The 19,428-nt window shown below is 35.8% G+C and overlaps 1 protein-coding gene across 2 annotated transcripts in view; it reads left to right on the forward strand.

Moving 5' to 3' along the window:
- Positions 1-19,428, forward strand: part of PAPOLG (poly(A) polymerase gamma) — a 37,903-nt gene that overhangs the window by 7,311 nt on the left and 11,164 nt on the right. For both annotated transcript variants that reach the window (XM_082642255.1, XM_082642256.1), the window contains exons 4-15: positions 1,475-1,556; positions 1,782-1,891; positions 3,092-3,145; positions 5,240-5,351; positions 8,045-8,134; positions 11,239-11,377; positions 12,004-12,076; positions 12,868-12,988; positions 13,332-13,416; positions 14,021-14,074; positions 17,163-17,282; positions 17,710-17,819. In XM_082642255.1, coding sequence (XP_082498381.1) covers positions 1,475-1,556; positions 1,782-1,891; positions 3,092-3,145; positions 5,240-5,351; positions 8,045-8,134; positions 11,239-11,377; positions 12,004-12,076; positions 12,868-12,988; positions 13,332-13,416; positions 14,021-14,074; positions 17,163-17,282; positions 17,710-17,819 — 1,150 coding nt within the window. The remainder of the gene's footprint in view (positions 1-1,474; positions 1,557-1,781; positions 1,892-3,091; positions 3,146-5,239; positions 5,352-8,044; positions 8,135-11,238; positions 11,378-12,003; positions 12,077-12,867; positions 12,989-13,331; positions 13,417-14,020; positions 14,075-17,162; positions 17,283-17,709; positions 17,820-19,428) is intronic.

Here is a 19,428-nt window from a genome sequence, read left to right on the forward strand (position 1 = left end):
TCAAGAATTACCCTACTTTCTTGCAGAAATATTACAGAGCTAGAATCAATAAGTTAAGCATATCTGTCACAAAAACTTAAGAGGAGATTAGTATTAGTCAAGAGTATGATAACTGTAGAGAGCTGAAAGTGCATTAATTTGGTAGTTGCAAGTTCCTTGGTGACTATTAAGAGTGATGGAGCCAAATCAGGTAATTTGGGGGGACAGGTAGGGTCAAGTGATAAAAAACGTTTTTCTTAAGATAGAGATGTGTGCACGTATACTGGACACAGATTTGTCTCGTCTTTCCTCTGGGAATACCTTCATTACTTCAGCTGCAATCAAAAAAGCTCTGAAGTACTTTTACAAATGTCAGCTCACCAAACTTGACAAATGTAGTACATATCAGTAGCATTTAGGCAATTTTTAAAAATTGAGGTATAGTTTATTTACAATATTATATAAATTTCAGGTGTACAACATAGTGATTCTCAATTTTTAAAGGTTATATACTTCACTTATAGTTATTATAAAATATTGGCTATATTCTCTGTGCTATACAATATATCCTTGTAGCTTATTTATTTTATACATAGTAGTTTGTACCTCTTAATTCCTTACCCCTATCATGTCCCTCTCCCTTCCCCTCTCCCCACTAGTGACCACTAGTTAGTTCTCTGTATTTGTGAGTCTTTCTTTTTTGTTATATTCACTAGTTTGTTTTTATTTTTTAGGTTCTACATGTCAGTGATATCATACAGTGTTTGTCTTTCTCTGTCTGACTTATTTCACTAAGCATAATACCCTCGAAGTCCATCCACGTTGTTGCAAATGGCAAAGTTTTATTCTTTTTTATGGCTAATATTCCATTCTGTATATATACCACATCTTTATCCATTCATCTGTTGATGGACACTTAGTTTGCTTCCGTGTCTTGGCTATTATAAATAATGCTGCTGTGAACATTAGGGTGCATATCTCTTTTCAAATTAATGTTTTCATTTTCTTTGGATATATACCCAGGAGTGTAATTGCTGGATCATGTGGTAGTTCTTTTTTAAAAAAATTATTTATTTATTATTTGGTTGTGCCGGGTCTTAGTTGCGGCAGGTGGGCTCCTTAGCTGCGGCTCAAAGGCTGCTTAGTTGTGGCTTGCTGGCTCCTTAGCTGTGGCATGCAAACTCTTAGTTGCGGCATGCATGTGGAATCTAGTTCCCTGACCAGGGATCAAACCCAGGCCCCCTGCATTGGGAGTGTGGAGTCTTAACCACTGCACCACCAGGGAAGTCCCTGGTAGTTCTGTTTTTAGGTTTTTTTTTAGGAACCTTACTACTGTTTTCAACAGTGGTTGCACCAATATACATTCCCACCAATAGTCTACAAAGGTTCCCTTTTCTCCACATCCTTGTCAGCATGTATTAGAGCATTTAGACAATTTTAATGCTAAATAATTTGAACAATTGAATGCCTTAAACGTTTTTTAATTTTATTTTAGAATCTCCCACCTTCTGTTGTGGCTACTGTTGGTGGAAAAATTTTCACCTTTGGCTCCTATAGGCTTGGAGTACACACCAAAGGTAATTGCTTTTCTATGTTTTACTGATAAGAACTTTCAATAACAAACTTATTTGTTGTTCATAATTAGAATACAGAGGAAAAAATTCCCATTATCTCACTACTAGAGTACTGTATTATTTCCTATACTCATCTTACATAGTTTCTTCTGTACATATATTTGTGTATACAAAAACGTAATACATATTCAATATACTGTTCTTGATAATAAATACTTTGATTTGCAGGAGCTGACATTGATGCACTTTGTGTTGCTCCAAGACATGTGGAGAGATCTGATTTTTTTCAGTCTTTTTTTGAAAAATTGAAACATCAAGATGGCATTAGAAACTTAAGAGTAAGTATCCTCTCATATTTAATATTTTGAATTTGTTAACAGATAACTTCAAAAGCTAGGGCTTATGATGGTTGACATATTTCTTAAGAATTTGGTGTATCTTGTTAAAATAACAGTAATGACTAAAAACATGGGCTTTTTAGTTATACACACCTGAGTTGAATCTAGAATCTACCACATATTAGCTCGTGGATTTTGTTCAAGTTAGCTATTCTCTCTGAGTCTCAGTTTCCTTAGCTATCAAATGAAGATCTAGTGATAACATTCTTATAAAGTTTTTTGGAGGATTGATGAGATAATTTACATAAGTCATTTACTATAATATCTGATAAATGGTTGGTACACAGCAAATGGCTCATTATGTATAAGGTTCAACTAGTAACTCTTGCTGTGTGTATATCTAGCCATTCATTCAGCAGATAAAATTTCAGCACCAATGATTCATCAGATACTGGCCTTAGTCCCACAAATACAAGAGCGAACAAGATAGTTTGTGTGAGGGAGGGACTGGGGGTACTAAACAAACAGGTAGTTTTAATGCAATCTCAAGTGCTTGGATAAGGCGAAGGTCAGAGGATTTGTTATTTGGGTGTCTGGGAATGGAGAAAGAGGTTAAGAATTTGTTAGGTTGGGGAATTCCCTGGTGGTCCAGTGATTAGGATGCCAAGCTACCAGTGCAGGGAGTGAGGGCTTCATCCCTGGTCAGAGAACTAAGATCCACACATGGCAGTGGGGCCAAAAAATTTACAAAAAAGAAAAAAAAAATTGTTAGGTTGGGGGATTAAAGAAGGCTCAGAGAAACGTTTCTACTAAATCCAAATGATATAGATTTTTTTTGATAGATTAGTCATGGGATCTGATATTTTAATGTCTAACACTAGTGCTTTTTGTAAATAATCAGTTTTCAGCTAAGTTCAACAAATAGTAAATACCCAGATGATAGCAGTTCTGCCTGCCAGTTTCTGATGAATATTTTTAGAAGGATAATATGTTAGGTAACTACTGTCATGGACATTTTGCGTATCTTAACACAGTCACAAAGTAGAAGTGCTTGCTTAGCTAGAATGAGAAACTAAGAAAATTTTCACTTTTCCTACTGAGTTAAAATAAAAATTGGGAGAAAAAGTATTCATGTTATTGGCATTTGGGAAGGATAAAGGATTACACCTTATTTGTTATAATTGTTTTCTTTTATTGTAGGCTGTAGAAGATGCCTTTGTGCCTGTCATAAAATTTGAATTTGATGGAATTGAAGTAAGTGTTAAATATTTTTCTGACTTTATAATTGAACTATTTAACCTATATGGGTTTGTTTGTTTGTTTTATAGTTTAAAAATCAGACTTATATAGGCACGAATTTTAAGGAATCAAATAGTCTAGTCATGGTGAGTCCTTCCTCACCATGGAAAAGGAACCAACCTCCATCCCTACCCCCAAGATGTTTATACACATCCTTCTCATTCCCATAACCTCCTAAAATAATTATATTATTATAGTTTTAGTTGGAGCAGTATTCAGTGTTTATATTATTATGGTCTTATAAATAATGTTCAAAACTGAGCACAAAATGTACTAGGTTACCATTCTTTTCTGTGTGGCTTTTGTTTTCTTGGGAGTTAATGTTTTGTGTTTTATTTGCTTGATGTTTATACTTTGACTAATTCAAATTCAGTCTCTCCTAATTGTCTAAATCTCCACTAAATAGATTTGGATTTCTCAGGTGTCCTGTCTTGAAAAAATATCTCACTGATTCTTCTCACTTATTCTAATCCACACTGATTGTTCTCCATGACTGATATACAGCTGTCATTCTGACACCTTTCTTCTCTCATCCTGGGATTTCCTTTTGCTTCTCTCTTGAGTTTTCTTCTTTCTTGACTTACTTTCATTTTAGTGGCACTCATCCACCAGCTTCCTGAAAAAGAGCACATATTTTTGAGATCTTGAATGTTTACAAATATCTTTATTTTGTTCTCACACCAAATTGATAGTTTGGCTAAGCATAGACTTCTAGGTAGGAAATAATGTTTCTCAGAATTTTGAAGGCCTTGCTTCATTGTTGTCTAGCTTCCATACTCTGTTGAGGAGCGTGAGGCCAATTTGATTACTCATCGTTTTTATGTGACCTATTTTGCCTTTTTGGCCACTTGTGTGATTTTCTTTTCTTCTTTTTTCCCTGGTCTTCATAGTTGTAAAATTTATGGTAATACACTTTGTTTTGGTATGTGTCTTTTCAACCAAATGTGCTAAGGCACTCAAGTAGTTCTTTCAATTTGGAAATACCTGTCCTTTAGTTCTTGGAAATTGTATTGAATTCAATTGTGTTGCCTGCCTTTGTTTTCTGTCCTCTTTCTGGAACTCCTAACATTTGTATGTTGGACCCCCAGGACTGCCGTGTTTTTTTGGTTTTTGTTTTTTTTTTTTTACTTCTTCCTTCCCACTTATAACTACATCTTCATATTTTTGTTCTGCTTTTTTGGGGTTTTCTCATCTTCTAAATGTTCTCTTGTTTTCCATTTCTGCCATCATCTTTTTAATTTCTAAGAATACTTCTTTATTCTCTAAATGTTCCTTTTTATTTAAGAACTTATTTACAGCCTCCTGTCCTTATTTCCCAGATATAATATGTTTTATCTCTGCTTCCTTAGATCTGCTGAGTCTGTTACCATTTGTGCATCTGCTTTCCAGATTTCATGGTTTTTACAGTTGTCTCCTTCTGTTCTCTTTGACTTAGTGGGTTATGCCTTTAAAAAAAAAATAAAACTAAAACAAAAAAACAAAACAGGGCTTCCCTGGTGGCGCAGTGGTTGAGAGTCCACCTGCCGATGCAGGGGACACGGGTTTGTGCCCTGGTCCAGGAAGATCCCACATGCCGCGGAGCAGTGGGGCCCGTGAGCCATGGCCGCTGAGCCTGCGCGTCCGGAGCCTGTGCTCCGCAACGGGAGAGGCCACAACATTGAGAGGCCTGCGTACCGCAAAAAAATAAAAATAAAAATAAAAATAAAATTTTGCTGGTATTTTAGTGGGGTTTCAAGAGGGAGTGAATGTAAATGTGTTGGATCTGCCATCTTTATCTAGAAATTCACTTACGAGGTTTTGATTTTTTTTAATGATTGGCAAAATTAAAATGCTTTCCCTTAATTTGAAAATTATTCTCCCAAAACTTTGCAGTGATTTTCCAATGTGATATTACCTGCATAGGCCTTTGGAAGTTTTGGTAGAACTTCCCAAACTAATAATTAGAACTTTTTACATTTTTGAGGTGGGAAGGGGGGAGAATGGACTAAAAGGAGAAAAAGTAATATTTCTCTCTCTCTCTCTCTCTTTTTTTTTTTCATCTTTCCAAAGATTGATCTAGTCTTTGCAAGACTGGCAATACAAACCATATCAGATAATTTAGATCTAAGAGACGACTCTCGACTGAGAAGCCTTGATATAAGGTGTATTCGCAGCCTAAATGGTAAGCTTCTAAAGAGAAATCTCAGATACCTGCTTGAAAACAATTAGACAAATAGAGATCTTTTTGCAAAACTATTAATAGACTTTTTAAGAATTAGACAAACTCGGTTAAAAATGATGTAATTTTCTTTATACAAGTAATCTGATCACATTTAAGCATCTTAAAACACAAATTTACTTGAAATGTTTATGTTTATAGCAGTGGTCCTCAAACTTACTGGTCTCAGGACCCTTTTATACCCTAAACATTTTTTGAGGACCACCCCCTGCAAGATCTTCTGTTTATGTGAGTTATATTTATCAATTTATATTAGAAATAAAAACTGAGAAATTTTTAAGGTGTTTAATTATTAGTTCATTTTAAAATAACAATAGTAAACCCATTATAAGTGAATATAAATATATTTTTGTGTGAGTGGCTTTTTTATTTTTTTGCATTTTTGCAACTCTTTAATATTTGACTTAATAGAACACAACTAGATTCTCATATCTGCTTTTGCAGTCAATCTCTTGTAAAATTTTGTTTTGATTGAAGTATAGGAAGAAAATCTGGCCTCTTAAAGATATGTAATTGGAAAAGGAAGGAGTATTTTCATAGCCTTTTCAGATAATTGTGGGTATTCTTTAATACTACACCAAAACTTGACTGATGGACAATTTCCTTTTCTTTTTTTTTTTTTTAATAATCTTCTTTCTGGAGGAAGCCTCTTTTTATTTATTTATTTATTTATTTTTCTTTTAAAATTTTATTTATTTTTTTGCTGTGTTGGGTCTTCATTGCTGCGCGCGGGCTTTTCTCTGGTTGCGGTGAGCGGGGGCTACTCTTCGTTGCGGTGCACGGGCTTCTCATTGCGGTGGCTTCTCTTGTTGCAGAGCACGGGCTCTAGGCGCGTGGGCTTCAGTAGTTGTGGCACGCGGGCTCAGTAGTTGTGGCTCACGGGCTCTAGAGCACAGGCTCAGTAGTTGTGGCTCACAGGCTTAGTTCTCCGCAGCATGTGGGATCTTCTAGGACCAGGGCTCGAACCCGTGTCCCCAGCATTGGCAGGTGGATTCTTAACCACTGCACCATCAGGGAAGCCCAATTTCCTTTTTCTTTTCAGCAGCTTTATTGAGGAGTAATTGCATACCATAAAATCCATCCTTTTTAGGTGTACAATTCAGTAGTCTTAGTATATTCACAGAGTTGTGAATGTTTAGAACATTTTCTTCATTCTCAAACGATCCCTCATACCCATTTGCAATCATTCCTTTTTCTAACCTCCAATCCCAGGCAACCACTAATCTACTTTCTATCTCTATAGCCATTTCATACAAATGGGGTCATGTAATATGTGGTCTTTTGTGTCTGGCTTCTCTCACTTAGCATAATGTTTGTGAGGTTTATCCATGTTTGTAGCATATATCAGTAGTTTGTTCCCTTTTTTGCTGAATAAAAGTGATCTTTTTAAAGTGTTAATTAGAATATCAAACCTAAAACTGTATAAGTTAACTTTTTGTACTCTTGCATTAAAATCTATTGGTCTGTCTTATTCTTTGAATGGATCTTTTACCCATGCACGATTTTGTCCTATCGTGCCTTAGTCATTTAGAAAATACTGGCTCACAAAGTTATTTGGATCGTCTAAATGTTAACACACATTTCATTATAAAATAATTTTTAAAAAATCACATTCATTAATGTCACCACCAATCTCATTAGAAAAGTCTAAGTCTCGGAAAGCTGTCAAGCTCACACTAGCAGATACCAGTTGTCCAAAATTCTAATTTTTACTTGAAACTTCAAGCTTTATTATTGGTAACAAATTTTGTCATTTGTTTTCCTAGAAGTGAGGGGCTCACTTTGTTCATTTTTTAGGAAATGTCTGCTAAATACCCACGTATGAATAACTGTAGTTGTCTTGTCAATCATTCTTTCAAGTAAAACTGGTGTTCCTTGAAAAAAAACAGATAGTTCAGCTTACCTTGAAAATGTTCAAACATCACACACGTTCCTTTCCTGTTTTTTAACTGCAAATTTTTGGTGAAGATAATATTGTCTACTATTTCAGTTTGTTGCCATGGCTTTGATTCACTGCTAAGATACCAGCAGTTTTACCCACCACTGGTTTGGCACCATGAGTGCAAATGTTAACACAGTGAAACAGGCAAAGAAAGCATTAATATTATAGAAATAGATTTGACCTAATAGATTCCCAGGAGTCCACTGCGACACTTTGAGAACCACACTGGTTTATATTGGATTGGCCAAAAAGTTCATTCAGGTTTTTCCGTAAGCTGTTATGGAAATATTTTGTTTAACTTAATCATTGCATTTTGCTGTATTTCCAGAGTGCAACAGTAAATCACAGTATTTGTGGATAAGGTTTGCATTAAAGCAATAACAGTTTTATAAGTTGGAGGCATTTGATTAACAGTAAAGCCAAAGGTGGAAAAAAGCTAAAAAGATATTCAGACTCATCTCTTATTTTAATATTGGATTGTATAACTCATGTGCTTTTTAATTCTTTATAAGCAAAGTGATTTCTCTTATATAAGGGCTACATTTAAAGTACATAATTTAAAGTACATAAAGAAATTAAACCTCATATTTTAGTATCTTTGATATTTTTAGCATTTGAGAGTCAAAGTTAGAAGGACATTTGAATTAACTGGAATTTGTTGCATAATGAAAAATGAATGCTTTATGTTTTTCAGGCTGTAGAGTTACTGATGAAATTTTGCATTTAGTGCCAAATAAAGAAACTTTCAGACTCACCCTAAGAGCAGTCAAACTATGGGCAAAACGTAAGTATCCCAAGTCTTTTATTTTACGTTTGCATTATAAAATTATAATTTTCAGTTGCTCATGGTAGAAGCACATATGGGAATTCCTTAACCTGTTGATACCTTGGGGGATTGAGGTGCAGTAAGCTTTGGAGAAGCTGTTTCTTTTTCAGGTGTGATGCTTACCAGTGCTCTGATGTGTGACTTTACATCTTGGGTTGCAGCCAGGGAGTCAGAATGAGTTAGAACTTGAAGAGTAAAACCCTTACTTGTGTTCGAGCTCTCTATGGACAGGACCATCGTATCATCTCTGTCTCCCCATTACCAGCAGAGAGGCTGGTGTATAGCAGGTGTTCAGTAAATGTATTAAATGAAGAACCTACTGTGATAGTTTTAACCTTTTGTTTTTACCTTTCAACACTCTTCTAATAAAGCCTTGAACTGTACTAGTTTATATATATAGGATGTGGTTCATAAAAGACCCAGCCCTGAGCTGGCATAGCACATTTTGTATTATTTGTAACTACATTTAAGCCGTGCTGCACTTCTGGCACCAGGTTTTACGGTCTAAAACAGTGCTTTCCAATCAAACCTTCTGTGATGATGGAAGTATTTCATATCTGTGCTGTCCAATACAGTAAGCATATGGCTGTTGAGCACTTGAAATGTGCACCTGAGGAACTGAACTTAAATTTTATTTAATTTTAATTAAATTTAAAATTAAATAATATCTAAAAGAAGTGAAAACATAGGTCCTCACAAAAACTTTTACACAGATGTTCATAGCATTATTAATAATGTCAAAGTGGAAACGACCACAAAATGTGGTATATTCATAATGTGGAATATTATATGGCAGTTAAAAGGAGTGAAATTTTGATACATGTTACAACATAGATGAACATTGAAACCATTATGTTAAGTGAAAGAAGCCAGTCTGCATATTGTATAATTCCATTTATGTGAAATGTTAAGAGTAGGCATATCTATAGAGGTAGAAAGTGGATTAGTGGTTGCCTAGGTCTGGGAAGACTTAGGGGGAATAAGAGGTGTGTGACTGTTAAAGTTTTCTTTTTGGGGTGATGAAAATGTTCCAGAGTTGATTAAAGTAATGATTGCACAACTCCGTGAATAGAATAAAAACCATTGAATTTTATACTTAATCGATGAATCTTACGGTATGTGAATGACAGCTCAATGAAGCTGTTACCAAAAAAATACTATATATGGGCAAATGTGGCTACCATATAGGACAGTACACATCTAAAAAGACCTTAAGCAAGTAGAATTTGTCCTTGGGCTCAATTATATTGTGTAGTCAGGGGTAAAGTAATCTGCAGTAAAGGGGTATTATGAACAATTTGTTTTTCCTTATAGATTAAACACGATGTTTTGTCAATTATTAGATGCATGTTTTTCACATTTAATGTAACTGAAATGATATTTTGTATTTTTTTACCTTGCTTAATGGGACATAAAATCATCTGTATTATATAATAACTGAGGACATCTCAGTTTTGATGAAATATGGTAATGCTTCTTTATAGATTGCTGTAAGAAATAATCATTCAAAAAAAAGAAACAATCATTCAAGAAAATGAGTAATATCAATGGTGTATTGTACTTTATGGAGAGGTATACAAATTTTTGCACAATACTGAAGTCAGTCCCCAACTTTACAGTTGAATTTTTAAATGCCCAAGAACATGATTAGGGTAGTCCCCCCTTATCTGCCATTTTGCTTTCTGCAGTTTCAATTACCTGCAGTCAACTGCAGTCTGAAAATATTAAATGGAAAATTTCAGAAATAAACAATTCATAAATTTTAAATTGCATGCTCTTCTGAGTAGTGTGATGAAATCTCTCTCTGTCCTGCCTGGGACAGAGATGGTATTGCAGTACTTGTGTTCAAGTAACCCTTATTTAACTAATTAATGGGCCCAAAGTGCAAGAGTAGTGATGCTGGCAACTTGTATTTGCCAAAGAGAAGCCTGTAAAGTGCTTCCTTTAAGTGAAAAGGTGAAAGTTATCAACTTAAGGAAAAAAAAATATGTCGAGATTGCTAAGATCTATAGAACGAATGAAATTGTAAAGGAAGAAAAAGAAATTCGTGCTAGTTTTGCTGTCTCACCTCTGTGAAACTGCGAAAGTTATGGCCACGGGACTTCCCTGGTGGCGCAGTGGTCAAGAATCCGCCTGCCAATGCAGGGGACACAGGTTCGAGCCCTGGTCCAGGAAGATCCCACATGCCGCAGAGCAACTAAGCCCATGTGCCACAACTACTGAGCCTGCGTGCCACAACTACTGAAGCCCGCGCGCCTAGAGCCCATGCTCCGCAACAAGAGAAGCCACCGCAATGAGAAAGAAGCCTGTGCACCACAACGAAGAGTAGCCCCCACTCACCGCAACTAGAGAAAGCCCCAAAGACCCAACATGGCCAAAAATAAATTAATTAATTAATAAATTAATTTTTAAAACGTTATAACCACAGTTAGTGATAAGTACTCAGTTAAGATGGAAAGGGCATTAAATTTGTACAATAAGACATTGAGACAAAAAGAGGCCATATTCACATAACTTTTATTATAGTACATTGTTATAATTGTTCTATTTTTATAATTGTTGTTAATTTCTTACTGTGCCTAATTTATAAATTAAACTTTATCATAAATACCAGTACCACCCCGTGTTTCAGGCATCCACTGGAGGTCTTGGAATGTTTCCTCCACAGATAAGGGGGAACTAGTGTACTGTTGAAGTTTTTCTTCCCTACTTGTGGACCCTCCGAATATCTTTCCTCCTCCCTTTCATTTCTCTCCCAACCACAGATATTGAAAGGTGGGAAATTCCAATGTTATATCAGTAGGGCCCAGTTGGACAGTCAGAACTGAGGCAAGGAACTGAGATGTCTGTGTTGGAGGGCAAAGTAGGGGGTAAGGTGAGCAGCTTAGGGTCTACTGATAAGAATGTGAGCCTAACATGAAGGTCTGTTTGTTGATTTTAATGTTTCTATAAGGGGGAAAAGTTAGAAGCAAATCTTAGGAGGGAAGTTATACTGTTCCTTACACTTAAATGTCATGGATAGTAGGTCCTAACAATAATTAACAACTGAATTAATTTTCTAGGACGTGGTATTTATTCCAACATGTTGGGATTCCTTGGTGGTGTCTCCTGGGCAATGCTAGTTGCAAGAACTTGCCAATTATATCCAAATGCAGCAGCTTCTACTTTAGTTCATAAGTTCTTCTTAGTTTTTTCCAAGTGGTAAGTATTCATATGCATATTTTCACTACTTACTAACCTCTGCCTATATGTAAATTTGTTTGCAAATTTAAGAGCTATGCTTACACCTTTTCTGTCGTCTTACATTCCTTTTTTAAGTTAAATTTAAAAACATCAAAATTGAGGCAATGATGGGACCCCGGATGGTGCTTTCTTCTATGGGGAGTGTAAGTGTGGGCCTTTAGCTTATGAGATTAGTCTTTTGCCAGTTACTAGCTATATAGAGGTTAAGATCTCCTCATATGTAAACTATAGCTGCTGCACACAATTTATTAGGAGTATTCTCAGTAAATGTTAGCTGTTGCTGGTATTAAATTATCAGAGTTAAGTCCATGAAAGCAAATGAGAAGGAAAGAAAAAATTCAGGTTTAAATTAGTTACAGCTAATGGGCAAAGTAGTATTTGCCCTTTCAGAGAACACTGCTTTAAAATAAGCAGCTTTTTCCTTTGTATACTCCCTTCCTTTGTCAGTTTCTTTTTTTTTTTTCAATACCAAATACCCAAAACATGTGCTGTGTGAAAGTTGGAGCAGCATCTAATGATTTTAACATTTCATATAGTTCCTGAAATGAGGTCTTATGTGAGTTTATTTGCTTATTTCATGTTAGGGAATGGCCAAATCCTGTGCTGCTAAAGCAACCGGAAGAAAGCAATTTGAATTTGCCAGTTTGGGATCCTCGGGTATGTGACTTATTACGGCATTTCATTAAAACCTTTTAGGAATAGGATGATTCTGTAAAGTGCAATCTAGTTAAGGATAATTCCTCTTGTTCCTGTTCATCTTCCTTCTGTGTAACTGTAGACCTTTCCCTCCCTCTACTGTGTTTTTTCGGTGCAGATGATTTGTATCTCCAATTCTGATCCAAATGTTATGTCATTAAAAATCACCCATATAAGACTTGATGAGTGGGTATATCAACCAAGATGTTATAATCTATTGTTAAAAACTGTCTTACAAGTAATTAGTTACTAATAATAAAGTACTGAAGTATATAAAAGATGTACTTTGCAGTACAGTTTAAAGCAGATTCATGGTTCCAAGATAGCATAACTCTCACTCACCTTGCATTTTAATTTGCTTTTAGAGTGAGTACTCATTCCTCTGAGTAACCAAGGGGAAGTCATCTGTTGAATAGGTGCAGAAAGAGGATGGAGAACCATTGGACCAGATAATGCTTTTTGCACTTACGTTGTATTTCCTTGGTTCTAAAAGACCACTGTTTATAGGCTGCACCATCCATTTAACAGCTTTTTGGGGGAGAAATAAACTTCTGCAGAGTTTTCTTTAACTTTGATTATCAGACACATCTGACTTCAGAAATAAATGAAGTTGGGGAGAGGAAATGTACTTCTTAGAACTGAGGAGATGTAGTATTAAATTTATATTTCATATTCTTCAGACTTTTGGGGAAATGAAGTGAGGACAACTGAAATAGGAGAATAGATCAATTATTCTGCTTCTAATTTCACAGGTAAATCCATCAGATAGGTATCATCTCATGCCCATAATCACCCCTGCCTACCCACAACAGAATTCTACGTATAATGTGTCCACATCAACTCGAACAGTAATGGTAGAAGAATTTAAACAAGGTAAACCTGTTAGCCCTATTACCCTTTACATGTTCCCACGAGTTTTTGATTGACAACAGTTTTATTCTCTATTGCAGTTATGCCTATTATTTCTAAAAGTTCTTTCAAATGTGTATTTTTTAAGTACTTGGTTTTGCAAAATATATGATAATATGAAGGCCAAAAATAGAGCCACCCCGGTCTGGTTGAAATTGACTTTTATGTTCTAAGAAAGAGCATAATAAATCTATACTTTTTTTTACTCAGGGATTTGGTGGGGCTAGAACTTTGGGGGTAGGGTCACACAGGAGCTGATAACACGATGGTCAGTTTTCAAAATCACTGTCTGTCTCTCTTTCTTTAGGTCTCGCAGTTACAGATGAAATTCTTCAAGGGAAATCAGATTGGTCCAAACTCCTTGAGCCGCCAAATTTTTTCCAAAAGTATAGGTATTTGAAATTTTGCATTTTGTGTGTGTGTGTTTAAGGAAGAAGAATGTTAAACTTATAAAGTTAATACACTGTAGGTGACGTCACTTATATTTTAAGTGAGGTAAAGGATAGGTTAGCAGAAGGCTTCCCTGGTGGTGCAAGTGGTTGAGAGTCCGCCTGCCGATGCAGGGGACACGGGTTTATGCCCCGGTCTGGGAGGATCCCACATGCCGCGGAGCGGCTGGACCCGTGAGCCATGGCCGCAGAGCCTGTGCTCCGCAATGGGAGAGGCCACAACAGTGAGAGGGTCCGCGTACTGCAAAAAAAAAAAAAAAAAAAGAATAAGTTAGCAGAAACCCTAGGTGATGAGAAAGTCTCTATATTCTAGTAGTGTCTAACCCAGTATTTGTGGGGTTTGGGGTTTAATGAGTTGTTTTTAATTACAAGGTCTAGAATTAATTTTGTGAAAATCAGAGCATGTTTTAATTTTCATAAATGTGTGCCTGTATTAGCTGTTTTGTTCATTGGGAGGGAGAAAGAGAAAGTAATAATGGAAAGTCAGACCCTAACAATGTTTCTCTTGGCTTTTTTCCCCCTGATTATTGCTGAAAATTCTTCACAGACATTATATAGTATTGACTGCCAGTGCATCAACAGAAGAAAATCATCTAGAGTGGTAAGACATTTCAAATTCTCTACCTACTGTGTGATGATAACATATTTATATGGTGCTTTATCATTTCTAAAACACTTTTTCTATTTTCAAAATTATTAAATCTTCTTGATGACTGTTGTACTTGACCATGAAGCATCAGTGTTTAAGAAATACCATCAAATTAATGTTTCAGAATTGGAAGTGACATGAGATAAGAATATATGTACAGATTTTTGCCTTTTGTCACTTCTCAGAGTCAGATTTAAGCAAAATTGTGAGGCAGTTTGAATGATTCTGATACCTAGCCTATTACCACACACACACACACCTAGACTATATATATACATATATGTATTTTGAAGTATAGTTGATTTACAGTATTATATTAATTTCAGGTATACAGCATAATGATTCATTATTTTTGCAGATTATACCCCATTAAAAGTTGTTACAAGATAATGGCTTTAATTCCCTGTGCTGTACAACATATCCTTGTTGCTTATCTATTTTATACATAGTTAAATCTGTTAATCCCATACTCCTAATTTGTCCCTCCTCTTTTCCCTCTCCCCTTTGGTAACCACTTGTTTGTTTTCTGTATCTGTGGGTTTGTTTCTGTTTTGCATATACATTCATTTGTATTATTTCTCAGATTCCACATATAAGTGATATAATATAATACAGTATTTGTCTTTCTCTGACTTATTTCACTAAGCATGGTATTCTCCAGGTCCATCCACATTGCTGCAAATGTCAGAATTTCATTCTTTTTACGGCTAAGTAGTATTCCATTTTGCACATACACCACAACTTTATCCATTCACCTGTTGATGGGCACTTCAGTTGCTTCCATGTCTTGGCTATTATAAACAATGCACTATGAACATTGGGGTGCGCATATCTTTTTGAATTAGTGTTTTCATTTTTTCCAGATATATACCCAGGGGCGGAATTACTGGATCATATGGTAGTTCTGTTTTTAGTTTTTTAAGGAACCTCCATACTGTTTTCCATAGTGGCTGTGCCCATTTACATTCCCCCCAACAGTGCACAAGGGTTCCCTTTTTTCCACATCGTCCCCAACATTTGTTATTTGTATACTTTTTGATGACAGCCATTCTGATAGGTATGAGGTGACATCTCATTGTTGTTTTGATTTGCATTTCCCTGATGATTAGTGACTTGAAGCATCTTTTCATATGCCTGTTAGCCATCTGTATGTCTTCTTTTGAAAAACGTCTGTTCAGGTCTTCTGCCCATTTTTTGATTGGTTTGTTTGGGGTTTTTTTTGATATTGAGTTGTATGAGCCCATATATTCTTTTAATTTAGGAGATGGTGGCATGAAAGCTTTCAGAATCTTAAGCTTCTGTCAACAGATAGGAGATATTTTTGGTCAAGGACTAGTACATTCTTTCTAGCGCATCTGAACTAATTCCTTCTGCCTCCAGTGTATTGACTTCACTAGCTCCATCAGGCAGAAACTGTTAGATCACCAAAGATGGTTGTGCTTTCCTCAGGTCTGATTTTTGGGAAAGGAAAACATGTTACCGTCCTGTTTTTGCTTCAAGGGTTTAATGCTTATTTCATTGACAATTAAAGAGACCTTGGGAATTCCCTGGTGATCCAGTGGTTAGGACTTCGCGTTTTCACTGCTGAGGGCACAGGTTCAAATCCCTGGTTGGCCAAAATGAATGAATGAATGAATGAACGAATGAAAAAACAAACAAGAAAAAAAATTAAAAGAGACCCTGAAAAGAATCCTTTCACTAAAACATTATTTTATTTGTCTAGATTAGGGGTCAGAAAACTATGGTATAGTGCAAATCCAGTCTGCTACTTACTTTTATAAATAAAGTTTTATTGGAACACAGTCAGTCGCACTCATTCATTTATGTATTGTCTATGGCTGCTTTCCTGCTGCATGGCAGAGTTGAATAGTTGTGACAGAAACGTATGGCCCACAAAGCCTAAGATGTTTACTCTGGCCCTTTACTGAAAAAGTTTGCCAACATCTCATTTAGATAACACAGAGGGAGTAACTCAGTGTTTTGTATATCTGCTGTTGAAGAACCCGTAATTATAATGTGTAAGCTTTTTCAAGCGTTTGAAAATGTGAAAATGTTCTTGTAGTTATTCTTTGTAATTCATAAACTCATTAATAAGTTAAAATAAGTGACAGTAGTCACATTTAAGTGAGGTAGAAAGTAAAGTTGCAGGTATCTGATGAAGTTTTTTTTTTTTAATAAATTTATTTTATTTTTTATTTATTTTTGGCTGCGTTGGGTCTTCAGTGCTGTGCACGGGCTTTCTCTAGTTGCGGCGAGTGGGGGCTACTCTTCAATGCGGTGCGCGGGCTTCTCATTGTGGTGGCTTCTTTTGTTGCAGAGTACAGGCTGTAGGCGCACTTCCTTCAGTAGTTGCAGCACGCGGGCTCAGTAGTTGTGGCTTGTGGGCTCTGGAGCACAGGCTCAGTAATTGTGGTGCATGGGCTTAGTTGCTCCACGGCATGTGGGATCTTCCCGGACCAGGGATCGAACCAATGTCCCCTGCATTGGCAGGCAGGTTCTTAACCACTGTGCCACCAGGGAAGTCCCTGATGAAACTTCCTATATTTTAGTAGTATCTGATCTGACTTCAGTGAATTCTTTTTAAAATTTAATATCTAGTATCAATTTTGTAAAGATTAGAGCATGTTTATTTCATGAATTAAGTGCTAGTTATTAGCTCTTTTTGTTAACATTATTTAAATATATGTTAGCCTTAGGGTTTAGGCATAAGATTTGAAAGTAGAAAAAGATTTAGAACCAGGTTAACGAACAGTTTTTGTTCATGCTCCAATCATGACTATTTTATGGTCTTAAAAGGCAGGGTATTTTAGATCAGGAATACATTAAATAGATCAGTTCTTCTTGAAAAAGAAAGGGGAGGAAACAGAAATTCACTAAGTAACTTCTCATTTACTTGAATGGTATTTTAAACAGAGTCCCTAAAATATTGGACTGAATTTTTTTAATGAACCCTGTAAAGCATCATAGCTAATATGCTGTTTGGTTTACTTGGATGCAGCTTCCACATTTAATATGGAAAAATCTTGTTGTTTTATTTTAGGGTTGGATTAGTAGAATCTAAAATACGTGTACTTGTTGGAAATTTGGAACGGAATGAATTTATTACTCTTGCCCATGTAAATCCCCAATCATTCCCAGGAAATAAGGAACATCATAAGGAGTAAGTTAATTATTTTTTAATATCATATTTTTTAAATAATGGTATCCGAAATATGCATGGTTTAAGATCAGTTGTGAGATGCTATTTAACAGGCATTGATGGAGGATAATACATTGTATACTTGAGCACGAGTTGTCATGCATTAAAACTAAGTACATGCTATGTTGGTAGCCCACAGACCCCAACAAAAAACTCCATCACAATATTTGGAGCATCTTTAAATATATATTTAGTAAGTCATTTTCGAACATTTAATCCTCTTTTATAATAACACAGGATAACTTAACAGTGTTCTTGGTGTCAGTTTTAAGAATTTGGCCAAACCATTGACATTTGTATTTATGCTTCCATAGACCAAGTTTTAATTACCAAATAGCATCTGTAAAATTGTAAAAATTAATGGAAATTCTTAAATTTTATTTTATAGCAACAATTACGTATCAATGTGGTTCCTTGGAATAATTTTTCGGAGAGTAGAAAATGCAGAAAGTGTTAATATAGACTTGACATATGATATACAGTCATTTACTGATACAGGTAAGACTTTGTCATCATGGAGCTGTGGTGCTCAACCTTGGCAGTAACGCAGTATCACCTGCCTAGGATCTGGCTGGCTATATTTTTTAAAGTTCTGCAATTGGTTAAATGAAGATGGAACATCTATATCATGAAAATAAATTCTGCTATTAAAAAAGTAAAGGCATGATGAAGCGACTTCCAAGACCTGTTGGTGGGCGGGGGGTTGGGGGTTGCAGACCAGTGTAAAGAAAGAATATATGTATGTTTGCTTAAAAATACATAGACTATCTCTGGAAGGATATATAGTTTTTTTTTAAAAGAAACTGGCAGAACTGGTTGCTTTTAGGTCAAGGAACCAGGTGTGTCTAGTGGACAAGAGTGAGGCAACTTCACTGTATACTCTTGAACCCTTTTGAGTTTTTGTTGTTGTTGTCGATGTTGTTTTAAATACTTATTTAATTTATTTGGCTGTGCCAGGTCTTAGTTGCAGCACGTGGGATCTTAGTTGCAGCATGCATGTGGGATCTAGTTCCCTGACCAGGGATCGAACCCAGGCCCCCTGCATTGGGAGTGTGGAGTCTTAACTGCTCAACCACCAGGGAAATATCCCCCCTTTGAGTTTTGTACCATGTAAATGTATTAACTGTTTTAAAACAAAAAGAAGACTAAAGAAACTCTATAGGTGATTCTTAGTGTGCACAGTCAGTGTTTGTAATCACAGTCATAAAGACGACTTGCTTTTTACTTTTTTTACATGAAATAAATATCATTCAGTACAGGCTTGCTGAATGTGTTTCAGAATCAGTGAAAAAGGGTCTTTCACATCTAGCTCCCTAAGAATATCTCCCTGAAATATCTTAATATATCTGTTATAAATTTGGAGTTGTCTTAATAATCTAGAATAGTGTACATTCATACTATTAATATTCTTGGTTAGCTCATCTGAGTTTTCTAAATTCTTTTGAATTAGCACTCACATTTATCATGAAAATCCAGGTTCCTGTGCATCACCTAGAACCACTGAATCACATGCTTTGGGAGTGGAGCCAGGAGTCTGCACACTGAACAAGCACTCCTGGTGATTCTTTTATAAGCAATCTGGAATGAAAACATAGATATAAATTTTTCCATTCTAATTTGGACTCATTTTTCCAAAAGGAGGGGGTTGGGAAGTTCTGTTTATTGTAGATTTATAAAATGTTCTTCTTCAGATAGAGATACTGAGGCCCCAAGAGATTAAATAATTTACATTTCACAGTAGTTACCGTGCAAAAGAAACCTCCCATCCCTGTCTTGAGTAAGCTTATAATCTAATTTGGTATTCACAATTAACATACATTAAATAATTTATATGGTAGTTAATAAAACTGATTTTCTTATAAGGAGTGAAAAGCACTAGACTGGGGACCTAGGGCTACGTGTATTCCAATTTTGGCAAGGCATTCAAGGCTGTTGAGCCTCATTTACCCACCTGTATAATAAGGGTGTACTTTTAGATGGCTTCTCATGTCTAACCTTCTGTGATTGGTGTAGTAAAAGAAGCTTCATGGAGGAGGAGAGCTTGAATTGCATCTTGGATATTTGGTATTAGGATTAGCTCAGACTCGGGCAAATAATTATGAGAAGA

Source organism: Mesoplodon mirus, assembly GCF_964341445.2.
Source record: "Mesoplodon mirus genome assembly, chromosome: 14".
Classification (NCBI taxonomy): Eukaryota; Metazoa; Chordata; class Mammalia; order Artiodactyla; family Ziphiidae; genus Mesoplodon; species Mesoplodon mirus.